Genomic DNA, 27,131 nt, shown 5'->3' on the forward strand with positions numbered 1-27,131 from the left:
ATATAACAGGACTCACTGTATTCATTATATATAGGTTAGTACAATTCAGGAAAGCGGGTTTGGAGCCAGCTTTTACAGGACTTGGTAGGTGGACCTAAATCCCTTTACATCACCCAGTAGGGAAAAGTTGGCGCTGTGGTGAAGCCGTCGCAAGCCCGGTGGGTCTTTGGCGGAAGGCGTCACAGCCATTCGCATTGTGAATGCCCTGGTATGAGTGTCTGCCACGCTGCGCTGGGGACAGAGTGGGAAGGATCAGGACAGGTCCGCCCGAGGAGGACGGAGCTCGGGGCCGCCAAGTTAGCGCTGTTTCTAGACCGATTGCGGGATAGCACGCGTGACAGGCCCCATCCGTATCTCATTACTAGGAGGCCACCGCGTACTCATGTTGCATAGAGACTGACCCTTAGCCAATTTATCTCCCGTCATCTGCTCAGTCACCACGTCTCCAGAGCTTCCGTGGAGGCGGAACTACTGTGTCAGGGGTCAGGGTTTGCCGAGAAAAGTCGTGGTTGGATTGACAAGGGGGCGGGCAGTAGGCGGGATTTCCGGCCGCTGTTCCCTCAGCTGCCTTTTTCGGGCGTCTCCCTCAACTTCCCTTTCGCCCGGGAGAAATCTGACGGGACAGGGGTCGAGGGAACCCGAACTGCAGGTGGGGGCCCGGAGTGGGCATATTCTCGCGGCTCTCTTTGAGAGGAGAAATTGTGGGGTGGAGACCGCGAGGAGATTGAAAAAAGAGTGGGTCAGTGACAGCAGGGGAGCGTGAGGCAGGGACTGCGAGGCTACTGTGACCCAGGGACAGTGACAGCGAGAGGACTGTGACCGAGATGTAGCTGCTTACGAGGGGTCTGAGACTCAGGAGCAGTGAATGCAAGGGATTCTGACCTCGGAGAGCACAAGGCAGACGTTGCGAGGGGACTATGACCGAAGAAATGTGAGGCAGTGACTGCGTGGGCACTGTGACCAAGGGCCAATGATTCGGAGGAGACTGATCGATGGATAGTGACTGTGAGGATACTTTGACCTAAGGGAACATGAAGCAGCGGCTGTGCAGACTGACCAACGAGCACTAACTTGGAAGGGCTAACTCGGAGAAGAAGAGCGTGGGACCAGTGACTGGAGATGGTACTGTAGGGCTGGGTTTGGGCACAAGGTGTGATTGAGTGGCTGTGACTGGGCAGAGAAGGTCTTCAGTGGGAAGAACACTGGTCTGAGACTTATCATAGCGACCTCAGTTTAAAAGCTTATGGACAAACTTCTTGTTGCTGGGAAACTTACTTCACCTCTGGACTACAGTTTCTTCTTCAGTGCATAGAAGTTTGGACTAATGTTTCTTAAATTATGGGTTCCATCCTGTTGCTGGGTTGTGAAATCCGTTCAGTGGATAGCACCTGAATTTTTAAAAAATAGAATAGAATACAAATTTTTAGTGTGTTTACATAATAAGGGTAAGTATTGTTTCATGAGTCTTATTTCAGTTATGTGTATATGAGATTGTCATGTAAAATGGATTTCATACAAAAATATGTGAAGTGCAGTAAAAATGTTTGAAAACATTGGGCTAGATTATTTATGAGTTTTCCTTCAGGTCTGAAATGTCATGATTTTATGGCTATTTGTAAGTACAAAGAGGCAATTGGGAAGCCTGGCTGTATTCTTAAGGCATGCGCTTTAAAAGAGAGACTTGACTGGAGAAGGCTCCCCAAATATAACTGAGGTGACTAGTTATGACAGAGGTTTGAAACTGAGACCTCAGCTGGGAGAACCAGAACTTATATATTGAAATAGGGACAGTGATATTTATAGAGGCACTGCGGGTATAGGGGTTTATAACAGGAAAAACTGCTAGGAGTAGACATTGAGGGTGGGGAAACTTTGGGGCAGATAGGAATAGGCTTAGGAAGGGAACAGTAGATATAAATAACATTCTGCCAAGAATGAAATGGGTGTAGACCTTCAGCATCTTTTTCAACCTTGATATTTAGTGATTCTGCAAGTACAGAAAATTGCTAATAAAAAGATATCAGTTGAGAGTAGAATTTGGTGCAGTAATCAGTGGCAAACACATGATGATCATCATGGAGAAGAAAGGATGACTCTGGGAAGGTCAAAATAGTGACTAGAATACCACACGAGGAGGGGAGGCTTTAATGTATTTAGCCATTTAGTTCAGTGATTTGTGCATTGGAGGCTAAGACTGGCATACTGGGAATGAAGCTATGCTGTGGGTGATTCAAATGATATTTTAGGTGCTGGTTTTATTTCCTACTAGTTCCCTTTCGTGAGGGCTCTGTGTGATGCTGGTGAAGTGAACTAAAGTTACATTACCTCCTCCTCTCTTACAGCCCTTTGTAGAAAGTGCTACTGATCCTGCCACCCATTTTTTAAAAAGTATGTAATAGAAGAAGCTTGAGGTAATTTTAACTTATCGGACACTGTATTTATCTGGTAACCTAGTAGTCACTCCCTACCTCCTATACACAAATACACTTTGTGATAGGGGAAGAGAGTTCAGAAAGATTCTTGGATGGAAGTGAGTTGGGAATGGTGAGTGACGGCCTTTGTTTAGCTAAAAAAAATGTCTAGTTAAACCTTTTCCTAGAACATTAGGTGTTTACTTGGCTTACATTATGTGTAACTAAAAGGAACTACTGAAGAATTTCTTTCTAGAATAGAATATATGTGCTTCAAGGTAAATGGCCATAGAAGAAAAGACAGGTGTGGCAAGTACCGCACTGCCTCTGGGGTCTTTTGTGTTTCCTGAATGAAATGATTCTTTTTGACCTAGCCTGCTTTGCAAATTCTCTTTGAAAACCAGTATAATGGCCTGATTGATAAAAGATTAATTTTACTTCTCCTTCAGCCTATGATTTCTTCCTCCATAAACAGGTGAGGGTTTTTGGTTTTTGTTTTTAATTTGAGCTGTCCTTTTTGGACATTTGATTCCTCGAGTCTAATGATCTAGTCAGATGGAGTTTTGGATTTAGAAGTCCCAGTTTACTTTTATCTGATGACTTTGACTCACTGTGACTGTGTGAAGAATTATTGTTTCTTTTGTTTTAGATATTCTAACTGTGGCAGAGGTTAGAATGCAATCATTCTCTTGGTTAAACAGCCCTTTAATAATCTGAAATATATGCAAATGCTGTATGCAAACTCGAGTTTGTAAACCACATGACCCCATTCATGATTCCCCTGTGGAGGTGTCTAACCTGTAGGTTGACATCGTTCCCCTGGGTGGTTGAGTAACTTCTTCATCTTTAAACACTGAGGAGAATTAGTTTATGAAAGTCATAGAAAAAGCAAGCATAATTTGTTATGCCCAACTCTGATTTTAATTCGGATCATTGGTTTTTCTACTAACAGATAATCCCCTTTCTAAATCAAACAGAACTTGGTCCCTCTGACATCAACATCTGATACCCTAAAATAGATTGGCAAGAATAAATTTTTTCCAGAAGTCATGATTCTGGAGGGAATTTTTTCATTAGACCCTAAAGTCAGACAGAGTACTTCCTAATCATTGGACTCTGGGAGTTCTGTTTTGCTCGACTGTGGCTGCTTTTACATTTTATCACCATGTTATGTTATCAACAGTTATGTTATCACCATGTCAGCCGTGTTAGAAAGACGATGTGACTTAGGATGGAGAAAGTGAGGAAGTCAGGGCTTTAGGCTCAGCATCCTGCTTATTTGCTTAAAGGAGGCTTCCAGCACCTTCTCTTTTCTAAGCTTAAACCTTTCTGTTTAGTTCTAAACTTCTCTTTTCACAACATTCCTGTCCAATGGGTACCTGGACATGTGTTTGAAGTTTGATTTATTTTGTTAATTACTTTATAAATGTGGCAAAATGTAAATCCCCACTCCCTTCTACAATTCAGACAGTAAATTTAGGGAATACACATTTTTATATACTCTATTTTGCAGTACGTGCCAAAATACTATTCCAGAAGAAAAAAAGAAACTGTGAATGTCTAATATATATTTGGTGTACTATGTTAGTTTATATACATTATCATTAATTAAATAATTGAATTGACTATATTTTACTGTTTGCAAACCAGATTAGTATGTAGATATATAGCAGTCTTTTTGTGTGTGTGTTTTTTCTCTTTTTTTTTTTTTTTTTGGTAACTCTAGGTGAAAGCTGAAAATTATGTTAGTTTGAAGCTTTCTGTGTTTCAGTGGAACCCATGGGTCTGCTAGGCTGTTAGGGCACCTTCACAACTATTTGCAAACCAGTTTTGAAGTGAGATCTGCTAAAAATAGCGACATTTGTTTTTTTTCTCTATACTAGAGAACAAAATGAGTGTATGACACGTAACAGAAAATAGGTAGCTTTTTTTTTTAATCTATAGAGCATCACCTTAGATGTAATTATATTTGTTTAGTTTTAGGCCCTAGAGCAAGTCTTAATCTCCTATGGCATGAACTCCTTTGGCTGTATGGTGAAATCTTGTGGATTCCCTTTTTGAAATAATATTTTAATATGAAAAAATTAAAGTACATAGAATTATAAAGGAAACAAATTATGTTGAAATATAGTTATCAAAATATTTTAAATGTGTGATACAGCACTTATGTGCTTTTCATTAATGTAGTAAATAATGTTTAGTATCAGTGGGACTTATAACTAAAATAATTTTAATTAAAAAAATTTTTTTATCTTCACTTGAGGACATTTTCTCATTGCTTTTAGAGAGAGAAGAAGGGGGAGAGAGAGAGAAACATTGATTGGTTGCCCCCAGTGGGGGAGCAAACCTCCAACCTGGGCATGTGCCCTGAATAAGAATCAAACCTGTGACTTTTCAATAATGGGACGATGCTCCAATGATCTGAGCCACACCAGCCAGGGCACCGATGTGGACCTTGGCCTGCAGGGTCCCTGTGGTTGCAGTGAACAAATTCACACAGACTACAGAAGTCCTGTGGAGAAAAAGGGTTGCCTTCTCTCTCTGAGCAAGAGAGAGAAGAAATCCCTTTTCCTCTGAAATCCAACACACCCTACGACCTTACCGAAAAGCACTTTGTGTTGTCTGCCCTTACCTGAGCTGATGCATGCACTCCGACTAAGTTGGTGTGTTGGCTACAACTGTGGCTTGTAGCCTTGGGTCCCTCTTCCTGGGTGCCAGATGATGTGGACCCCAGTCCAGGGTCCATGTGTTGTGGCTGTGATAAACAAATTCACATGGACTACAGAAGTCCTGTGGAGAAAAAGGAACAGTATGACTGCTCTCTAAGTGAGAGAGAGGGCCCCAACCCCTGCCTGGACAGGCTTTTATTACTTTTCTGGGCATATTACATTGAGGATGGTCCTCATTTACTATGCACAGGTTCTCTTTAGGTGGTTACATTTTACAGAAAACAAAGGAGAGGATGTTGCTAATTGCATCACAGAGGAAGGATATTTGCAAATGCAAAGGGAAAAGTGGTTGAACTGGTTACACTCATCCTTGGAAGGTTTAGCATAGTTTTTAGGAAGTTACTTTAAAGATACGCAGTAAACATTTGCTGCCTTAATTCAGGGTGAGGGAGTTTTAACAAAAGCAAGCCTCAAAGCAGCCTCCCTACAGTCCCAGCCTGATTCCCCAGGGGGGAACCTATCAATGGGCGTGGGTCAGACCTTGTGCCAGACCTTGCTCCCCACTGGCCTTTCCAGGTGGGGGCTGGGCTACATTTCCCACACCACTTGGAACGGTCCTCTATAGGGCACTATAACTTTAAATGATCATGTATTTAAAGAAGATATTTGTAACAAGTGTAATAATATGGAGATATCTATGATTTCTGTTGGTTACAAAGTCTATTTATTATTCTACTGAGTCCACTATTACAGTTGTCGCTTATGTTCATAGTTGAAGGAAAGGTGAATTTGCCAGAGGTAAGTAAAAGTAAAGATATAATTTTGGAGGGTCCAAATCCCAGGCTCCCTGAATTTATCACAGACTTTGCTTTAGAGATATAAATTCCATAACCCACTTTACACAGAGCACAGTCTAAACACAGGGCTTACTCACTGAATCTTCTAGTACAATAGAACAGTGGCAGAGCGAAATTATTCAACTGTAGCAATTATTACAAGTGTCCTTTGTGATTTTTACGATAATCTCCTTCCTGAAACATCCTATTGTGTGGCCAGGACCACGTATAAGCTTTATTTAGTTTAGAGCTAACCCAGGGTCTGGCACAGAATAAGTGCCCACTCAATGTGTGTTGAATGAGGGCGGTTCTGAAGAAATAAGAAAAGAGATCAAGTTCAAAGCGAAGCTTTTAGATGTGGCAACTTACTGGCCTCAGATGTTGAAGAATAACATTGAGCTCTGCTTTAAAAGTAATGTGTCAGTATAGGTCATGCTGTGAAATTTACCTTTATATTTAGAATTTCCCAAATCAGGCATTCTTTTGACTTACTCTGTATAGTGTGGTGATATATACAGGTTAGTGACATAAACTAAAGTAATCCTGTGTCAGAAAAATATGGTACAATTTCTTGAAATAATCCTATTCCTAGTACTGCTCTCCTTTTTAGAACTGTGCATAATCTAGGTAGAATTTGCTACCGAATTATTGATAAAACTATCCTGTCTTCATCTAGGAGTTGGCAAACTTATTCAGTAAAGGTCCAGGTCATAACTATTAGGCTTTAAAGATCATAAGATTTCTGTAGCAAACACTTAACTCTGCAGTTATAACACAGAAGCAACCATAGAAAATGTATTGATGAATGAGCATGGCTGTGTTTTTAATAAAACTTTAATTACAAAATTAGACGATGTAATATTTTTGGCCTGTGAGCTGCAGTTTGCTGACCCCTCTGACCCCTGGTCTAGGATACATTATGGTCCCTGAATCCAGGATCTCCTCTCCAGTATGGGTTAGACATATTCTCCCTCAAGCATCAGCAGCGTTTACACAAGGGGTAATGTGACTGCAGTGTCATCTGTGGAAAGGCTGAGCATATCTATCTATATCTATCTATATATATCAGATGATACGATTAATGCCAAGAGTATTAGATTCACTTTAACTTACAAGTTCATAGAACTTGCCTCTTAGAGCGCTACTTTATTAAGCTTTACAATGGTAGAAGTTGGTAAAGATCCCAAATATGAAGTATACTTTGTCAACTTTGGAACTGAGCATTGGTATTACCAGAAAATTACTGAGCATAGGGTTTTACTGAGGAAGATAATGTAGGCCCAGAGACGTGGAAGCAGGAATAGAATGCAAAGGACAAGTTTATGTCTCTTCTTTTTGCAAATAGTTCTCTGTAGTACTTAGTCAAATTTGAATTAGATTTTTGAAATTTGACGAGTATATGTAATTACAACTTGCTACTGTTTAGGTGGTTACATAGTTTAGAAGCAGAGTCCACCTCCTTTATCACCCTGGGTGCTTAGTAGATCTACTAGTAATAAGGAGATAGAATGGAGGGGATTGGGCAGAGTCCCAAAAGCTGCACTGGTGGAAGACTTCCATCTTCAAGCACGTGCATGCTAGCACTCAGATTTTCTCCTTCAGGACATTCATACTGAGAAAACACTTGACTGGATTTATCTTCAGTATCTTCTCACCACAACTCCTCCCTGCTCACACTCATTTCCACTTACTTTCTACTTTCTTAGTAGCAAAGTCGGTGCTTCCAAGCAGGCATTTATAGGAACACTGAAGAATAAAGCAAGCAGTGTGTCCTGGGAGGTGAGTCAACAGAAATGGAGCCAGATTTTGTGAGTGAAAATAGGCACAATACTGCATTCTGTATCTTGAAAGCAATTAGAGACACTAATGCACTTAACAGGCAGGGTGGTAGTTGGCGATGGTGGTGTGGTTCAGTTACATCCATGTTTAGAATAGGTGCTTGAATGGAGAGTTGGAATGACTAAGATAAAGCAACTTACTAGAGACTGAATAGGTAGCAGTGTTAGAAAGATCAGGCCTTACAAATGCTATATTTTGGCTGCTAGCTCCCTTTGTCTTTCTTTTAGTGTAGCTTCTTTTAACAAAATTTTTTGGAGGATAAACCGCTAAGGAAACAGGAAGTTTGGTCCACCCTAATGGACCTATGAGGAAGACTTTGTATTCTGTAACTACTCTCATTCTGACTCATCTCACTTTAATCAATGTGGGTGCTATGGCTGGAAGCCAGGATCCACTTGTTAAGGATTAGGCAACACCCTGTTCTCCATCCCCATTTTGATTTTTGTACTGTATTGCCTTTAAGGAGGTGCCATCTTTTCCCAGCTTCTTCGCCTGCTGGACAAACTGTATGTATATGTATTTTCTTCCCCCTCTTAGAGGTAGATATTTAAAGCCACCTCCACTTTCAGGGCCACCACTGTACCTTTATTTGAATGGTGTTGGTTGGTTACAAAGGTGCAGTTATCATAAACAGAGAATTTGGGAATTATGATCCTTGTTGGAGGCATTCAGTAGTTACTGAGCAATTGTGGAAGTTGTAAAGGCAGTGTAGTTTTAGGTATGCTAAGTTTTAGTGCAGTGAACTAAAAAGCTGACGTGTTTACGCTCCTCAGTGTGTCCTCATCCTCACACTGCCTTTTCTCAGTAGCAAAGTTGATGTACCCCAGCAGGCACATACTGGAACTTCAGGGAAACTGGGGAAAAATTTTTCCATCACTTTGGGCACTAGTAAATTATTCTATATGCCTTTTGGGGCATAAGTTAGTAGATGTGAGGGAACATGGGGATGGTCTAGGAGAGCCAGTGAAAAATGAAAAACCTTGAGAGATCTATAAAATCAGAGTTTAAAAATTAGTAGTAGTTCCAGAGGAAAGGTGTGAGGATTAATCTCTATAATTTCTAAATTCTTATGGAATGTCTGTGCCCTGGGTGTTTTCCATTTCCTAAGAAAGTAGATAAAATATGGAAGTGTATGTTAAAGACTAAAAAGGATCAGCTGTGTTTGTTCAAAATCAAAGGCTCTTAAGACTTTAGTTTGTCTAATATGTAATGTTCAGTTGAAAGTAAAATGTAAAGTTTAATGTAAGACACAAAGGTCATCTTTAGAAAACAGAACTATATGTTAGCAGATAAAGAGAAATACTTTTGAGAGGATGAGAACTTTGTTGCACCATCTTTGATACACTTATAAATTGACAAGTACTTGACCTCCTACCATCAAAACAAAACAGTAATGTACATAGTGCTTTTCAAAATTTCAAAGCAGTTTTCTATACTTACTATATTGATTCAAATAGTTATTGAGTGCTTACTGTGTTCCAGGGGTCATTGCCACATATCAGGCACATTAATTATAATTTTTGTCTTCCGAGTGATAAGAAACCCAACTTAACTGAATTAAACAAAAAGGGGAATGTATTTGGTTGGCACAGTTAGTTCAGGGTCTGCCTTCTCTCATCAGCTTTGCTTTCTCTCTGTTGACTATTTTGGAAAAGCACTTCTGGTCGTAGGTTGGCCACTAGATAGTTGGGATTGTTCCGAGAGCCATGTCTCCAGGTTCAGACCTGCAAAGAAAGATGTGATGATCTTTGTCCAAGCGTTCCCATCTGGTGAGTCCAGATACTCACTGATTGTACTAAGTCACATCACCTGTCACTGCCGTACCCTCCCCTCTTTTCCCTGCTCTCTTTCCTACTCTGGCCCAAACCAAAACAAGCCCCTGGAGTGCCAGCAATGTGCCCAGCAGGAAGGGACCTTTAGTCTTTATGAAAGATGAAATTAAATTCCTGCTTGGCACAGTTGTAGCACATGACTAGAGTTCAAGAAGTGGTTTTGATTAAATGCATTCATTACCATTTTATAACTAGGCAGTGTAATGTTGTCATTAAATACACAGACCCCAGAGCCAGAATGTCTGGGTTCAGATCTTGTTTTTTCTCTGTCTTAGGTGTGTGACCTTAGGCAAGCCATTTAAACTAGTTGTTTCTCAAATTCCTCATTAGCAAAACAAGTTATAGTAGTTTTAACTACTTCATTGAATTGTTGTGAGGATTGTTATTTAATATATATGCTAAAAGTTTATAACTTCCTGGCACATAGGAAGTACTCTATAAGTATTAGCTATAATGTTATCATTGCTTATCATAATAATCTTTGGGACTGTAATAGAGAAATGTGGATCTTGGGATAGTACAGTAAAACAGGTTTACATTGGATTGAATACCCTACCTCATTAAGAATTCTAAATATATTATCTATTCTGTTTTCTAAAGACACACTTTAGTGTGTTTCGCACTGTGCTAACCTAAAGAATGTTAGGAATGGGTCTCAGTGAGGAAAGAGGGTTCTAGTGGAATGTCAGGCTGGCATATGGTGATATATCTATCCTGATCAGCATTTTCACTGGTGAGTTGGGTGGAGACATAAAAACTATGCTTTTCAAGTTTATAGATTATATACAATTGTGATAAATAGTTAATATGATAGATGGTGGTCAAGATTTGAAAAAAATCAAATTCCTATAAACAAAAAGTTCAGCTAAGTTAGACTTTAATAGGATATGACCAACAAAATAAATAAATGTATTCTCTGCTTGAATGTCCTGGTGTGCCAAAATGAAATGTTTCCTGAGATCACCCAGGCCTTTTTCAGATAATGCTTATTCCTAAAAAAGTTTTTCTTATGCTTAGATGAAATTTGTGTTTAGTTAAAAGTTGTGTGTCTGTATTTTTCAACCACCGATCCATGTTCTGTTGTCTGGACTTTCACAGAGTAGTGCCCCCCTATTTAACATGACAGGCTTTCGAATATTTAGAGAGAATTACCAGGTACCTTCTGTATTATATCATATACAATGCTGTAGTAGTAAGGGTATGTAGTCTGCAGACAGGCTGACTAAATTTAATTTTTTAAAAAAATTTGACTTCTAGCTTCACTGCTTATTAGCTGTGTGATCTCATCTTCTGTGCCTCAGTTCTCTCACCTGTAAAATAGTAATAATAATATACCTGTATCAAAGCATTGTGAATATTAAGAGTTTTAATATTTTTATTAAATAATTTTTTTTAGTTTATTGATTTTTAGAGAGAGAGAGTAAGGGAGAGAGAGAGAAAGAGAGTGAGAGAGAGAAACATCAATTTGTTGTTCCACTTATTTATGCACTCATTGGTTGATACTTGAATGTGCCCTCACCAGGGATCAAACGCATAACCTTAGCATATTGGGATGATACTCTAACCAACTGAGCTATCTGGCCAGGGCTTTTAATATTTTTAAGGTGTTTACATATATAGGTACTATATAAGTGCTTGATGTTAGGAAGAGTAGTATAATGTTTCTTTCTTTGTAGCTTGAATCAGACTTTAAAAGAATGCTTTTTTAAATATATTATTTATTATGCTATTACAGTTGTCCCATTTCTTCCTCTTCATTCCCCTCTATCCTGCACACCCTCTCCCACCCACATTTCCCCCCTATAGTTCATGTCCATGTGTCTTAAGTTCTTTAGCTTTGCCCTGGCTGGTGTAGCTCAGTGGATTGAGCTCGGACCTGTGAACCACACGATCGCGGTTTGATTCCCAGTCAGGGCACATGCCTGGGTTGCAGGCCAGTTCCCTGCAGGCCAGTTCCCAGCAGGGGACGCACGAAAGGCAACCATACATTGATGTTTCTCTCCCTCTCTCCTTCCCTTCCCCTCTAAAGATAAACAAATAAAATCTTAAAAAAAAAGTTCTTTAGCTTTTACATTTCCCATACTATTCTTGCCCCCCCCGTCTATTTTCTGCCTACCATCTATGCTACTTATTCTCTGTACCTTTTCCCCCTCTCTCCTCCTCTCACTCCCCTGTTGTTAACCCTCCACGTGATCTCCATTTCTGTGGTTCTGTTCCTGTTCTAGTTGTTTGCTTAGTTTGTTTTTGTTTTTAAGTGTGGTTGTTAATAATTGTGAGCTTGCTGTCATTTGACTGTACGTGTTTTTTAATTTCTTTTTCTTAGATAAGTCCCTTTAACATTTCATAAAATAAGGGCTTGGTGATGATGAACTTCTTGAACTTGACCTTATCTGAGAAGCACTTTATCTGTCCTTCCATTCTAAATGAGAGCTTTGCTGGATAGAGCAATCTTGGATGTAGGTCCTTGTCTTTCATGACTTGGAATACTTCTTTATAGCCCCTTCTTTCCTGGAAGGTCTCTTGAGAAATCAGCTGATAGTCTTATGGGAACTCTTTGTAGGTAATTGTCCCCTTTTCTCTTGCTGCTTCTAAGATTCTCTCCTTGTCTTTAATCTTGGCTAATGTAATATGATGTGCCTTGGTGTGTTCCTCTTTGGGTCCAACTCCTTTGGGACTCTCTGAGCCTCCTGGACTTCCTGGAAGTCTATTTCCTTTGCCAGATTGGGGAAGTTCTCCTTTATTATTTGTTCAGATAACTTTTCCACTTGTTGGTCTTCCTCTTCCCCTTCTGGTACCCCTATAATTTGGATGTTAGGAATGTTAAAAGATGTCCTGGAGATTCCTAAGTCTCTCCTCGTTTTTTTGAATTCTTGTTTCTCCATTCTGTTCTGGTTGAATGTTTCTTTCTTCCTTCTGGTCCAGTCCATTGATTTGAGCCCCAGTTTCCTTCCCATCACTATTGGTTCCCTGTGCATTTCTCTTCATTTCACTTAGTTCAGCCTTCATTTGTTCATCTAATTTGTGACTAAAATCAACCAGTTCTGTGAGCATCCTGATCACCAGTGTTTTGAACTGTGCATCTGATACGTTGGCTATCTCTTGGTCGCTTAGATGTATTGGCTCTGGGGCTTTGATCTGTTTTGTTTGAGCCAATTTTTTTTTGCGGGGGGGGGGGTCTGGTCTGGTTGCAACTGTTGTGTACAAGGGGCGGAGACTTGGGTGTTCACCAGGGTGGGGCAACCCAAGTCGCTGGGTGTGACAGTGTATGTGGGGGCAGGGTCAGAGAGGGAACTATGGCACTTTGCTCCATTCTCTGTTGCACCTCAGTCCCTTCCGCTGCTTCCCCCAAGCAAACTGGGCCTTTCTGGTGCTGATTCCCATGTGGGTTGGTTTGTGTGCTTTCTAGGACCCTGTGGGTCTCTCCAATGAGCTCTCCTGTGAGGCTGGGAGTCTCTCCCTGCGCCTCAACCCCCACAGGTATTTTCAATCAGTGTTTTGAGGCTTTATTTCCCGGCGCTAGGACCCTCAGTTGCGTGATCTGTCTTGCTGCCCAGTTATCTGCTCACGAAAGTGGGACCTCTGCCCGGTCAGCCAGTCACCTTGCGCTCTGTGCCCCACTTCTCAATCGCTGCCTCGCTGGGTCTGCCCCTTGCCCTCCCATGCCCAGGATTTGCCAGCGGCCACCTGGGCACCCAGGGTCTGCCTGGTGCCGTCTTGCGCGCCCAGGGTGCCTTGCATGCCCGTTGTCACCACTTCCTGTGCTGCAACCCCTCTCTGCTAGACCACCTGACTCCTGACTCTGCTTGTCTCTGCCCTGCTTACTGGTCTGGATGAATGTGTCTATTTTAACTCCTTGGTTGTCAGACTTTCATACAGTTCCATTTTTCTCAGTTTTGGTTGTTATTTTGTTTCTAAATTGTTATTGTCTTTATTTTGGTTGTTCCAGGAGGTACAGTGTGTCTACCTATGCCTCCATCTTGGTTGGAAGTAGTCTTCTTACTATAATGATATTTACCATGTGTTTGGCTGGTTAAGTTGAATCATATGACAAGATAGTTCCACACTTTAGGAATCAAGCAGTTATAAAACAAAGCAAATTTTTGTTACTGGTATTTATGTTTTACCACAATATAAACATAAGATAAACAAGAAAGCAAAGCAAAACCTGAGTGGGGAAGGAAAGATGAATTACAAAGTGGCGTGAAGAAACTTGAGAGTGATGATACGTTCAGTATCTTAATTTTGATGATTTAATGGGTGTATAGATATGTTAAAACTCATTAAATTATACACTTTATATATGTACAGTTTATCATTCATGAATTATACTTCAGTAAAGCTGTACAAATATAATATACATTGCCCCTTCCCCCAACACAGAGAGTGAAGACTTCTGGGAAATTCCTATAAACATGACTTTGGATGTGTAAACATTAAGGAATTTAAATTCCTTGCAATTATGGAAAATAACTGATGAAAATATGAAATGGCATTTACCTCCTTGATTTATTGTGAACCCTTAAAACTTTTGTATCATGAATGAAAAGTAGAAGTACCTTTAAAATACTAGCTATTTATAATGTCAGAAGAGGGAGGAGCAGATATTTAAAAGTTCTTTATTGTTTAAGTTGAAAGGTTACCAGGAAACCTTAGCTAACATATCCAGTAGGAAAGGTCTAAAAATGTGTATATCTGACAAGTCAAGCAGCCTCTGAACCAGTAGCCATGCCAGTTCTATCTGGGGCCTTGTTTACCTTTAAGTAACTGTGACCTTTTTTTATTACACTGCCCAGTCAGGCTGCCCTGACTTAAATGTGAAAAAACACAGGGGGGCCAGGCCGGATGCTCAGTTGGTTAGAGCACAGTCCTGCCAAGGTTACGGATTTGATCCCCAGTCAGGGCACACATACAAGAATCAACCAGCGAATGCATAAGTGGAACAAGAAATTGATGGTGTTTCTCTTTCTCTCTCAAATCAATACATAAAATTAAAACACAAGGGACCCATGCTGTAGAGAGAATGTTCTTGATATAAAGAAACAACAGTAATGAGACAGCTTCTTCTTAAAAATCTTAGGTTTCTGGAAGACAGCACAATATATTGGTAAGAATTTAGGAATTAGGCAAGTCTGAATTTAAATCCTGGCTGTTCTACTTACTAGCTGTGTGATCGTAGATAGGTTGCTTAATTTCTCTGATCCTTAGTTTTCTCATTTGTAAATTGGGGCTAATAATACCTGTATATATGTGTCTTAATTGCCTAGTACAGTACCTGGAACATAGTAACTATTCAAAAAAAATAACCATTATTATGACTGTTTTGTTAACTTCCTTGTAAGACATTTAGATTATTAGACATACTTTTTGGAATATATGTGTCATGTATTCCAAATGAAAGAGTCAGAAAGGAGAGGAAATCAGTTTCCAGAGACCCCAAAGACAATGGAGTGCCTATCTGTGTAGAAATTGTTATAGAGCATTTAAAAAAATTAAATATGTTATTTAAAAGTAAAGCCTATAGAAAAGTTGAAAGGATATCAAAATGAACTCTCTTATGCCCTACCTATATTCATACATTGATAGCATGTACCATATTTGCTTCACATTTCTTATATGTAATATAACATATACATTTTCCTTTTTATTTTTTTCTGATGGTAAATTGCAGAGATTATAACCCATTATCCCTAGATATTTCAGCATTTATCTTCTAAAAACAAGGACAGCCCTGACTGGTGTGGCTTAGTGGACTGAGCACCAGCCTGCGAACCAAAAGGTTGCTGGTTTGATTCCTGGGCAGGGTACGTGCCTGGGTTGTGCGCTGGGTCTCCATTTGGGGGCATGTGAGGGGAACTGATCTATGTATCTCTTGCACATCAGTGTTTCTCTCCCTGTCTTTCTCTCTCTCTTCCTTTGTCGCTAAAAATGAATAAAAATCTTTAAAACAAGGACAGTTTTTTACATAACATGCTATAAAATCAAATCTGGGAAGTTTAATGTTGATTCCTAATATTACCTGCTACATAGTTTATATTCAAATTTTATGGATTGTCTAATAATTATTCTTTATAACAATTTTCCCCCAATGTAGAATTTTTTATTACATTTAGTTTTCATTTCTTTGGTTTCTTAACATATAACAGCCCCTCAGCCTTTTGTTGTTTTTCATGATTGGTGTTTTTTGAAGAATACAGGCTTGTTTTGTAGACGGTCCTTTAATTAAGGTCTGTCTGCTTATTCCTCATATATCCATACAGATTATGCATTGTTGGTATATCATATATCCTCAGTGCTTCACATGAGGCATTATTGGTGATGTTAATTAACTTTGATCACTTAGCTAAGAGATTTTTTTCAAGTGTTACAAAGGTAACATTTTCCCTTTGTAATTAGCAAGTAATCTATGGGGAGGTACTTTGAAACTGTGTAAATATCCTGTACCTCAACAAACTTTTTCCAGTGGTTTTACATTTCTAAAGAACTTTTTTACATAAACATGTGGTTTTGTTACCTTGATTGAAGACTTCTTGAGAAAATAGTTTTTACTTTAAAGATTGTTATAGTACCTTGTACACAGTAAGTACTGTTTTTTTTAATTTTTTAAAAAGATTTTATTTATTTATTTTTAGAGAGAGAGGAAGGGAGAAATAGAGAAACATCAATGTGTGGTTGCCTCTGGCATGCCTCCAAGTGGGGACCTGGCCCACAACCCAGGCATGTGCCCTGCCCGGGAATTGAACTGGTGACCCCTTGGTTTGCAGGCTGGCACTCAGTCCAGTGGCACTCAGTACTGAGCCACATCAGCTAGGGCACAGTAAGTACTATTGATTACCTGATTTTGAGCTGTCTGTCACCAGATTGCTGATTATATTTGTCCAATGGATTTTGTCTGCTTATCCTGAGAAGAACTTAGTGGATACTTAGAGAAGTCTTGTCATATGCAAGTGAGAAATGCTCTCTAAATGGACTGATTAGGCATTCTTCTCAGGCCTCTCTGACAATGAGATAGGAATAGTAATACACACCTGGATATTTTGAAATAATAATAAGAAGAAGGAGGAGGAAAGCTCTGATCTTCATTACTGGGAAGACTTGTAAAAGTATAGTATTCTTCTTCCATTTTAATTTGCATTTGTGATGAAAGGGAGTTTCTGGGTGGTGTTCATCTTTCACTTTAGACTTATATATTTTTTTCTTTGTCAGCCTAATACTTAGGGCATTAGGGTGTCACCTTCAGTCTCTAAGAATTGGGTCAGGTTTCTTATAGATCTTGTCACATTGCCACTTGGAATTTAACTAACTGGAGGAAAGAAAGTAAGGCTGAATTGAATGCTTTGTTCAGGTGAGAAGGGCTTACTAGAGTCAGTGAGGCAGAGTAGAACGTCCTCATTCTGTCTGGCAGCTGTTTCCCACCTCTGCCCTGAGGATCTTTCTTCCGTCTTTCACCCACCCTACCGTATCTTGGGCAGAGATGGCAGCTGATCACTAAAATTCCTCTGTCCCCGATTTCTGGCTGATGCCTAACATTTCATCAATACCAAGAAATTAAGTTGCTTGTATAAATTGTTACCCAAGAAAAATGCAGATATCCTTGCTGGGGATTGGCAAGGTAGCACAAGTCAACATCTAAACGTGAAATATCAAACATTCAGACCTTTTATAGGATAGCTAGTTGGTAAAAGCTCTCTGCTAAATGAGACAGTGATAAATAAGATTTTTTCCTGGGGGAAGGAGAAGGCTGGGTGGGATTTTAATAGTTGGGGACTCTGAACAAATAAATATAAGGGGATTAAGACTCTGAAATTCAGAGTAAGGGGAACTGTGTATTGAAGAAAGAAAAGGAAGGGCATTTAAAAGATGCAGTACATTTACACTACAATTTCTATGGATCCTTAGTGGAGTGGTCTCTGAAATCTACAGAGCAGTTAGAGTTAAGAAATCCATGCCTTGTTAAACCAGGAATGGTGATGACCATTCCTTTAAAAAAGGCCCCTTTCCCCATCCGCACGGAAGACATACCTTTTACATTTCCTTTCGCTGATCATACCTCCAGATATCCCAGGAATGATATAAAGGGTAATGTTAAAGTCTGTATAACTAACTTTCTCAGCCAAGTTCTTTCAGTCTTTTGAATGTAATCAGAATATGAAATTAGTAGTTAGTATTCAGGCTTCATTGGTCAGGAGGAATAATTTCCAGGTCAGGTGATTAGTTGTGGCCATTGCTCCACAGAGAGGTATTTCAGAGTTTCTACAGGATCCTGTGTTTGGTGAAGCTTTATTTTTTCCAGATGCAGTTGGATCTTCTTTGCGAAATGTGTGCTATGGGATTGATCTTTTGCTGAGTATATCTGTGTTAACATCTCTGAAATACTGGTGACAGACTTTTTTCTACCTCAATGAGAAAAAATTCTTTTTCACTTTGTATGACCGGTTAAAAGAAGATGGATGCACAGAGTTCAGCCAAAGTCAACACAAGGAAGAGGAGGAAAGAGGTACCTGGACCCAATGGGGCAACAGAGGAAGATGGGATTCCTTCTAAAATGCCACGCTGTGCAGTTGTAAGTAAGGAAGAGATTTCTGTGTTGTGCATATAACCCAGGGGGAGGGTAGAAAACTGATACAGCATTACATGCCTTCTTAAATAATGGAGGGAATGAACAGTAAGTGTGGATAGTAAGTATTTTCACAGTAGTTGTAAATCTTATGCTTTCTTACTAGATTATAACTCAGCTTTCCATTGAAATTGGAAAAAGAATGTTAGGAAAGTTTGGAGATTGTGTTATATATTAGGCTAAAGATCAAAATCAAACTAATAGAGAAATTGGGGCTCTAGGCAGTGATCTGATCTTGGTATCATCTCCTGGTGTTTAGTTTTCTGTCTTACTGTCTTTTCTTCCATATCACTTACCACTCTATTACTGCTTATATCTTAGATGAGAACTGTTTTCTATTACTGCTTACCTTATGGTCCTTTATCTCTGGAACATTATCTTTGTGTTTCTATTGCCAAGCCTTCAGTGAAATACCCCATCCCAAACTGCTCATCCTGCCTCAGGTTTATATCCTTGCTAAATTTTCCTCCCTCAAAAACATGTTAAAGAACACACAATTGAAGTGATTATTGATATACAATATTATAAAATCGATGTTTCAAAATCCCGATGACAAAAATGCATGTTTCTGTATTTTCTTAACCTATAATAGCCATTAGTCAGTGATCAAACTGCACTTTCCATTGGTTCATTCTGGAGCTTCATAGCCCAGATGGAAAAACATTTCTACTCTGACCCAGTTAACAGTTGTACCAAACCAATACTTGTCTTGAGCAATAAAAGCAACTGGACTTCACAGATAGGAAGCATATGTTCCAGGCCTGGTATTGATGATATTCGTGGGGCAAGTGTATTCCTTTCCTATTGCTGCTGTAACAAGTTACTGCAAGTTCAGTGGAGTAAAACAATACAGATACACCTTTCAGTTCTGGAGGGCAGAAGACTGAAATGGATCTGAGGGAGCTAAAGTCAAAGTGTTGGTGGGGACGGAAGTTCCAGGGGAGAATCAGTTTCCCTGCCTTTCTTGCTTTATCACTCTGCTCATGGTGCCATCCAGCAGTCCTGGCACCTTGACCACAGTTTTGTCATCACATCTCTTGATTCTGACTCTCCTTTCTCCCGTATTCACTTATCATGACCCTTGTGATTATACTGGACATGCCTGGATAATCCAGGATAATCTCCCTGCCTAAAAGTCCTTTAATTTAATCATATCTTCAAAGCTCCTTTTGCCATGGAAAGTATAGTTATATGTTATAGAGATTTAGGTGTAAACAGATACCATTATTCTGCATACAGCAGAAGTAAACTCAGAAAATGACTCAGCAGTCAACAAAGCAGTGCATTGTTGATTTCTGAATGTTTCTTAGACAGTTTTGGTTAAGGAGATGGTGGTAGACACCAATTCAACAACCTCACTTGGAGTAGGAACAAATTATGACCAAGTAGGTGGGTACTCTCAGCCAGTTGCCATAGCCAGGAATAGAGCAAAGAAGGCCCATCTTAGTGGAACGGACTCTGAGAAGACTTGAATTTTTGGTCCTTAGAATATGAGGAATCTCAGTTCTTTAAATTACTTTACATCATATATTCAAGTCACAAATCAGCTGAGTGACTTTTGTTACCTATTCCGCATTCTTCTCTGGCACATGCTGGCTATTTAGAATGGGCTAATGGTTAAAGATTCACTCACCCAACTGGCTAGACCGATGCTAATGAGGAGTATGCATTAAATAAGCTTGTTTGTCATCTTCATCATACACCTGTACTTTCTGTCTCTGAACCCCTTTCAATTCTGTAGCAAAAGCAAGCAAGATATTTTTTAAGTGACAGCTTTATTGAGATCATATAATCCACCAATTTAAACTGTACAATTCAGTGGTTTTTACTATATTCACAGAGTTGTGTGACCATCCCCACAACTAATTTTATTTTATTATTTTTTAAAGATTTTATTTATTTATTCTTAGAAAGAGGGGAAAGGAGAGAGAAAGAGAGGGACAGAAACTTCAATGTGTGGTTGTCCCTTGCGCACCCCCTACTGGGGATCTGGCCTGGAACCCAGGCATGTGCCCTGACCGGGAATTGAACCAGGGACACTTTGGTTCTCAGGCTGGCACTCAAACCACTGAGCCACACCAGCCAGGGCCCCACAACTAATTTTAGAATACTTTTATCACTACAAAAAGAGGCTCCATACTCATTAGCAATCATTCCCCATTTCCTTCCAAGCTCCCCAGCCCCTGGAAACCATTACTTTCTGGCACTATAGATTTTTCTATTCTACAAGTGGCATCATACACTATTACATACAAATGGCATCATATAGTATGTGGTCTTTTGTGGCTAGCTTCTTTCACGGGGCATGTTTTCAAGATTCATTAATGTTGTAGCATGTATCAGTACTTGATTTCTATTTATTGGCTAATAGCATGCCATCAAATATTACATACCAATTTTGATTTATCCAGTTATTAGCTAACATTTGGATTGAGCAGACAAGATGTTATCACACATTTATAATGTGCCAGCATGGCAGTAGGTGACTAGGAGTGTAAAGATAAGCAAGGTCTTCCCTCTGAGAGATGTGAGCATAATGTAGAGTTCCAAGGCTCAAAGTTCATTAGCTTTAGAAAAGTGCTTTCTTTGCAAGTGGGGAAAGGAATGGGAAGGATCACCAAGTATTAGGTAGTTGAGTCGATGGGTCATAAGAGAGCGAAAGAGTTGAGGAAAAATTAAGGGATAACTTTTATGGCTAGTTTTTTAATAACTATAAAGAATTTACTTATACAGAGATTTCTAAAAGTATAATCAAGTTCTGCTATGGAGATCTCATAATCTCATTTCAGTCAATGTATATTATTGAGAACTTTTGTCTGCCAGTTGCTAGAATTAGAGATACAAAAATGCAAAGATGACCTTGACCTTAAGAAGTTCACAGAAAAATAGGAGGTACAGACATAATTAAGATACAATATGAAAAAGGACAAATAGAAGGTTGGAGGAATTTTGACTGAGGAGTGCAGACAGTTTTTGATAAGCTTCATTGAGGAGATTATTTTCGACTTGAACTTTGAAGGATAAGTAGGAATTCAAGAAATAGACAAGAGCTTTCCACACCTGTTACCTCTCAGGTTCCTCATGTGAGGCCTCTCAGCCACCTCTGAGATGTGCTACTTTGCCTCCTACTTGCTGGCCACCCTCTGGGGCAACGCCTCCCCAACACCAAGGATATCAAGAAGAACCTAAGCAGTGTGAGCATAAAGAAAACAGCATAGGGAATATAGTTAATAATATTGTAATAACTATGTGTTTTTGCCAGGTGGGTACTGGAAATATTGTGGGGAACACTTTGTAAAGTATATTATTACCTAACCACTATGCTGTACATCTGAAACTAATACAACATAATAATATTGAATATAAACTATAATTGAAAAAGAAAATTATGAAATAAAAATATAGTATGTTGATACTATATAAAAATATAGTAATAAAAATATAACTGTTGATAGATAATATATTTATTGCCATTTTATTATTCATATTTTGGGGTTTTTTTTCCCTTTTTCCTAAAGAAGACTCTTTAACATTTCTCGTAATACTGGTTTGGTGGTGATGAATTCCTTCAGCTTTTTCTTCTCTGGGAAGTGCTTTTTCTTTGGGAAGTGCTTTTTCTATCCTTCAATTCTAAATGACAGCTTTTCTGGGTAATCTTGGTTGTAGGTTCTTGCTTTTTATCACTTTGAATATTTTGTGCCAATTCGTTCTGGCCTGCAAAGTTTCTTTTGAGAAATCAGCTGACTGTCTTATGGGAGCTCCTTTCTGGGGAGCTTTCTCTTGGTGCTTTTAGGATTATTTGTCTTTTTTTTTTTTTTTTTTTTAGGGAGAGGGGAAGGGAAGGAGAAAGAGTGGGAGAGAAACATCAATGTATGATTGCTTCTCATGTGTCCTCTCATGTGGGGACCTGGCCTGCAACCCAGGCATTTGCCCCGACTGGGAATTGAACCATCGACCCTTTGCTTCACAGGCCTGTGCTCAATCCACTGAGCTACACCAGCCAGGGCAGATTATTTGTATTTAACCTTTGCCATTTTAATTATGATGTGTCTTGGTGAAGGCCCATTTGGGTTCATCTTACTTGGGTCTCTCTCTGCTTCCTGGACTTGTATGTCTTTTTCCTTCACCAGGTTAAGGATATTTTCAGTCATTATTTCTTCGAATAGGGTCTTAGTCCCTTGTTCTCTCTCTCTTCTCCATCTGGTATCCCTATGATATAAATGCTGTTACACTTGATATTGTCCCAAACGTCCCTTAATTCTTGTGTTTTTTTGGGGGGGGTTTTTTGGGGGGTGGGAGTTCTTTTTTCTTTTTGCGGCTCTGATTGGGTGTTTTCTGCTATTGCTGATTCAGTTTTCTGGTTCATCTAACCTGCTGTTGATTCCTTGTAGAGTAGTCTTCATTTTAGTTATTGTATTCTTTATTTCTGACTGGTTCTTTTTTTAAAAAAATATTTTATTTATTCATTTTTAGAGAGAGGGGAAGGGAAGGAGAAAGAGTGGGAGAGAAACATCAATGTGTGGTTGCCTCTTACATGTCCCCTACTGGGGACCTGGCCCGCAACCCAGGCATGTGCCCCGACTGGGAATCGAACCAGCGACCCTTTGCTTCACAGGCCCATGCTCAATCCACTGAGCTACACCAGCCAGGGCTGACTCTTTTTTAATGGTTTTTGTGTTCTTTCTATGTTTACTATCTCTTTAAGTTCTTATTGAGTTCCTCCATTCTTCCCCTGAGTTCCTTGAATATCCTTATAACCATTGTTTTGAACTCAGTATCTGGTAGATTGCTTGCCTCTATTTTATTCTTTTTTCGGGGGTTTCTCTTGTTCTTTCATTTGGGTCATGTTTCTTTGTCTCCCCATTTTGGCTGCTTCTCTGTAATAGTTTCTGTGTATTAGGTATGTAGATCTGTTAGGCCTCCCAGTTTTGGTGGGGTGGCTTTATGTAGTAAGTGTCCTGTGGGGCTCAGTGGCACAGTCTTTCGGATGACCTGAGCTAGGTGCTCCAGGAACGTTCATTATGTAAGTTATGTGAACCCTCCTGCTGTAGCTGCTATTGGCCTGTCCTTGGGTGGGGTTGACCCTTGGGCTCACTGACTATGAGGATTGATCCTGACTGCAGTATACAAATTGCTGTACAGGGGCTGACCCCATGAATTGGAATTCCCCGCAGCAGGTTCTGGTGCCCACTAATATCTTCCTTTGGGTGTGTTGCTTGTGGAACTAATTGGGTTGTGCTCTGATGTGGCCTGAGTCCTGTCACCAGGTGTGTTGGTTCTACAAGGCCCCTGGGCCAAATCTGGCCCTCCACTTTGTTATGTCTGGCCCAGCACCTTGTTTCTACCCAGAGGCAATGCCAAGCTCCTTGCTTCTAGTTAAGTAGTAGTTACATTTATACAGACCTAAAATTACATTTGGCCCTTTGAAGGCAACCTAGAGGCTGATGCGGCCCCCGGTGAAAATGAGTTTGACACCCCTGCTCTAGGGCCTCTTGGGAGGGACTCTGGTATAGGTCAATGTCAGGTGCTGCCTATTACCAGCCCTGGGATACCTGTTTGGAGATACAAAGTGATTCACAGTTTGTGGCTGCCTCTGCTAGGCCTGGGTGTGTGGGGGAGGGCCCAAGCTGTGCACCAAGGCCCGCTTTCAGCAGCTCCGAGACTGGGGGCACGTCAGCAAAGGGCCCAAGGTACCCAAAGATCTGCCTCCACCTGCTGGCTTGCTGTTAGGCTAAGTTGCTGAAATCGTTTTTGGCGGTTTACAGGTGTGTGAGGTAGGTTCCCAGTGAGTCACCAGATAGAGGCAGATTACTACTGAGTCAAACTCAGCACCAGTGCTGTGACTGAGGCCACTCGGCCAAAGTCTCAGGGTACACCAAGGCCAGCTGCCACTCACTGAGTGCCTGCAGACCTTTGAGGTGGGGTGGGGTCTCAGGGAGTCCTCAGGGTGAGGCCAGCAGTGTTCAACAGACCCAAATAGACCAAGATTTGGCTGTGTGAAGGGAGGGCTCTACACAGGAATGGTATTGGGAGTTGGGCGTGAGAGGGAAACATGCTCCCTACTGTAGTGCCACAGAACTGTCTCTCCCTCCACAAGAGAGTCTGCACCAAAGGCCCAAACTGGCCACAGCCATCTGACTCCTCACTCAGCAGGGTGAGAGCCCAGCAGGGCAGGGCCACCAGGTGTTGGGATGGTGAGGCTAGTGGATCTTTCATGAGGGGAGCAGCACTGGTCTGGCTGGGGGTGGAGGGAAATGGCCCCTGCCCTAGAGCCACACAACTTGGTCTCTGATAGTCCCTGAATTTACTGTCAAGAGCCCTCCAAAAAAGTCTACACCATGGGCCCTTGCAGGTGACTCCCCTACAGGTTATAAGCTCAGCAGGGCAGGGCAACAGGGAGTCGGGCTGGTGGGGCTAGTGCATTCCTCCAGGCTGATTCAGTGTGGAAGGGAGTGCTTGACCCAGGAAAGATGGTGTCTGCGGGTGGAATGAGAGAGGAACTCAGTACAGGCACCCCAGCGGCTGTCCCTTCAAGCTCTTCCTAGAGCCATGAAGCTGAGTCTGTTCTTATGTGACTCCAGTCTGCTCCAGTCCACCCTCTGTCTGCGGGAGCCCAGGGTGAGTGGTTGGGAATGAGATTTTGGCACTGGCCCTTTAACAGGGAACCTGGGTTTCTAGAAGACTCCTGTTTCTCCCTGGCATACAGAATCCTTGCTGATTTTTATAGCCAGATATTATGTGGGCTCCTCCTCTTGGCTCTGGTGCTTTGGGCTGGTGGGGTTGAGATGCCATGCTTTTTAGGGATCTCAGCTTTTGCAGCTGAGATATGTGGTTGCAGTGCCAGATCTTTTATGTCTCTGCCTTTCCTATCAGTCTTGATATGGCTTCTTTTATAAATCATCGGTTATAAGACTTCGATTCGGCTAATCTTCAGTTGGTAATTCAGGCTCATTGTTCTATAATTTATTTGTAATTACTGGTTGGACTTAGGAGGAGATGAGTGTAACTTCCACCTCCTCCACTGCATATTGGATCTAACAATTACTTTAAATGCAAATAGATTAAATTCACCAATTAAAAGAGATAGGGTTGGTGAATGGATAAGGAAACAAGACCCTTACATATGCTGTCTACAAGAGACTCACTTCGGATCGAAAGAGACACAGGCTGAAAGTAAAGGAATGGAAAACGATATTTCATGAAAATGGAAAGAAGAAAAAAGCTGGGCAGCAATACTCATACCAGACAAAATAGACTTTAAGACAGAGGCTATAACGAGAAACACAAAAGGACCCAGCAATTTCACTTCTGGGAATTTATTCAAAGAAACCCAAACCACTAAATTGAAAAGATATGTTCATTGTGGCATTATTTACAATAGCCAAGATATGGAAGCAACATAAGTGTCCATCAATAGATGAATTGATGAGGAAGTGGTGTGTGTATGACCACACAATGGAATATGACTCAGCCATAAAAAAGAATGAAATTCTGCCCCTTGAAACAACATGGATGGACATAGAGGGTATTGTGCTAAGTGAAATAAGACAGAGAAAACCAAATGCCATATGGTTTCACTTATGTGTGGAATCTAAAAAATAAAATAGACAAACACACACTAGAAACAGACTCATAGATAGAGAATACTTTGATGGCTGACAGATGGGAAGCGGGGGGATGGGTAAAACTGGTTAAGTGCTTTGGCCATGTGGCTCAGTTGGTTGGAGCATTATCCTATAACTGAGAGTCTGAGTTCAGTTCCCAGTCAGGGCATATACCTAGGTTGTTTGTGCGATCTCTGGTCCAGGCGTGTATAGGAGGCAACCAATTGATGTTTCTTTCTCTCTCCCCTTCTCTCTCTCTGTCTCTAAAAGCAATGAAAAAGTGTCCTTGGATGAAGATTAAAAAAAAAAAAGGTGAAGGGATTAAGATGCACAAGTTAGTAGTTACAGAATGGTCATGGGCATGTAAAGTATAACATAGGGAATTAGTCAATGATATTGGAATAACTATGTGTGGCATCAGATGGGTGATCACTTCATAAGTTATATAAATGTCTAATCACTGGATTATATACCTGAAACTAATATAATACTGTATGTTAATATTATTAAAAATAAAAAAATAAAAATTTAAATGAAAAAAAAAGCCTTAGAAGTAGAAATTCTGAGTACTGGAAAGTACCATATTAAGTTCTAGTCTTAATTATTTGAGTTATCTCCATTTCCCTACTAGTAAGAACACCAGAATTACTTCTTTTTCATTGAAATTTTGAGGAGTAATGAGTTATGTATGTGAACAAAATCAGGAAAAAGTTTTTATTAAAGTAATTTTGCATTCAGTAGATCATTTATAATTTAGGGGATAACGATGATCAGTATTGGTTATAATTTGCATAGGTTTAGATACTTTATATAGCATTTAGAAGCTAAAAAATTCTTAGATTAATGCAACTTAATTTTGTTGGCATAATGAAACTTGTGTTCATAGAATGGAAGAGAAAGTGAGCTAACATTGTTAATGGTGAACTAAATTTTTTAAAAAAAATTTTAATTTAATTTGTTCAAGTACAGTTTTCTGTCTTTTACTTGGTGAACTAAATTTGTTGAGTGCCTACTGAATGTGCAATCTTATGCTAGTTACTTTGCATATGCTATTTTATTTAATCCTCATAATAACCTTGTGGGGCAGAAGGTTATTTTATAGAAGAAATGAAAGCTTTAAAAGCTCTGTGATTTCACAACTATTAAGTGATAGAGCTGGGATTTAGATCTGAGTTTAAACCCACTCCCTTTTCTGTGTGCTTCACTATCAGATAGTCAAAAGACTTGAAAGCAATATTATTCTCTAGGATTCTTTTGAGGTTAAAATGAAGGAGGTATATTTTATAACACAGGTAGAAATATTTAGTCCTGCTTTTATAAGCCTCA

At 40.1% G+C, this 27,131-nt stretch overlaps 1 protein-coding gene across 6 annotated transcripts in view; it reads left to right on the forward strand.

The window, feature by feature from the left end:
* Positions 1–605: 605 nt before the first annotated feature.
* Positions 606–27,131, forward strand: part of PCYT1A (phosphate cytidylyltransferase 1A, choline) — a 60,991-nt gene continuing 34,465 nt past the window's right edge. The window contains exons 1-2 of one of the 6 annotated variants that reach the window (XM_037147404.2): positions 606–649; positions 18,028–18,147. In XM_037147404.2, coding sequence (XP_037003299.1) covers positions 18,031–18,147 — 117 coding nt within the window. In that variant the 5' untranslated portion in view covers positions 606–649; positions 18,028–18,030. The other 5 variants (XM_037147405.2, XM_037147403.2, XM_037147408.2 and 2 more) reach the window with 5 other exon arrangements.

The sequence above is a fragment of the Artibeus jamaicensis genome, unplaced genomic scaffold, assembly GCF_021234435.1.
Source record: "Artibeus jamaicensis isolate MK-2021 breed Jamaican fruit bat unplaced genomic scaffold, CSHL_Jam_final contig_793, whole genome shotgun sequence".
Classification (NCBI taxonomy): Eukaryota; Metazoa; Chordata; class Mammalia; order Chiroptera; family Phyllostomidae; genus Artibeus; species Artibeus jamaicensis.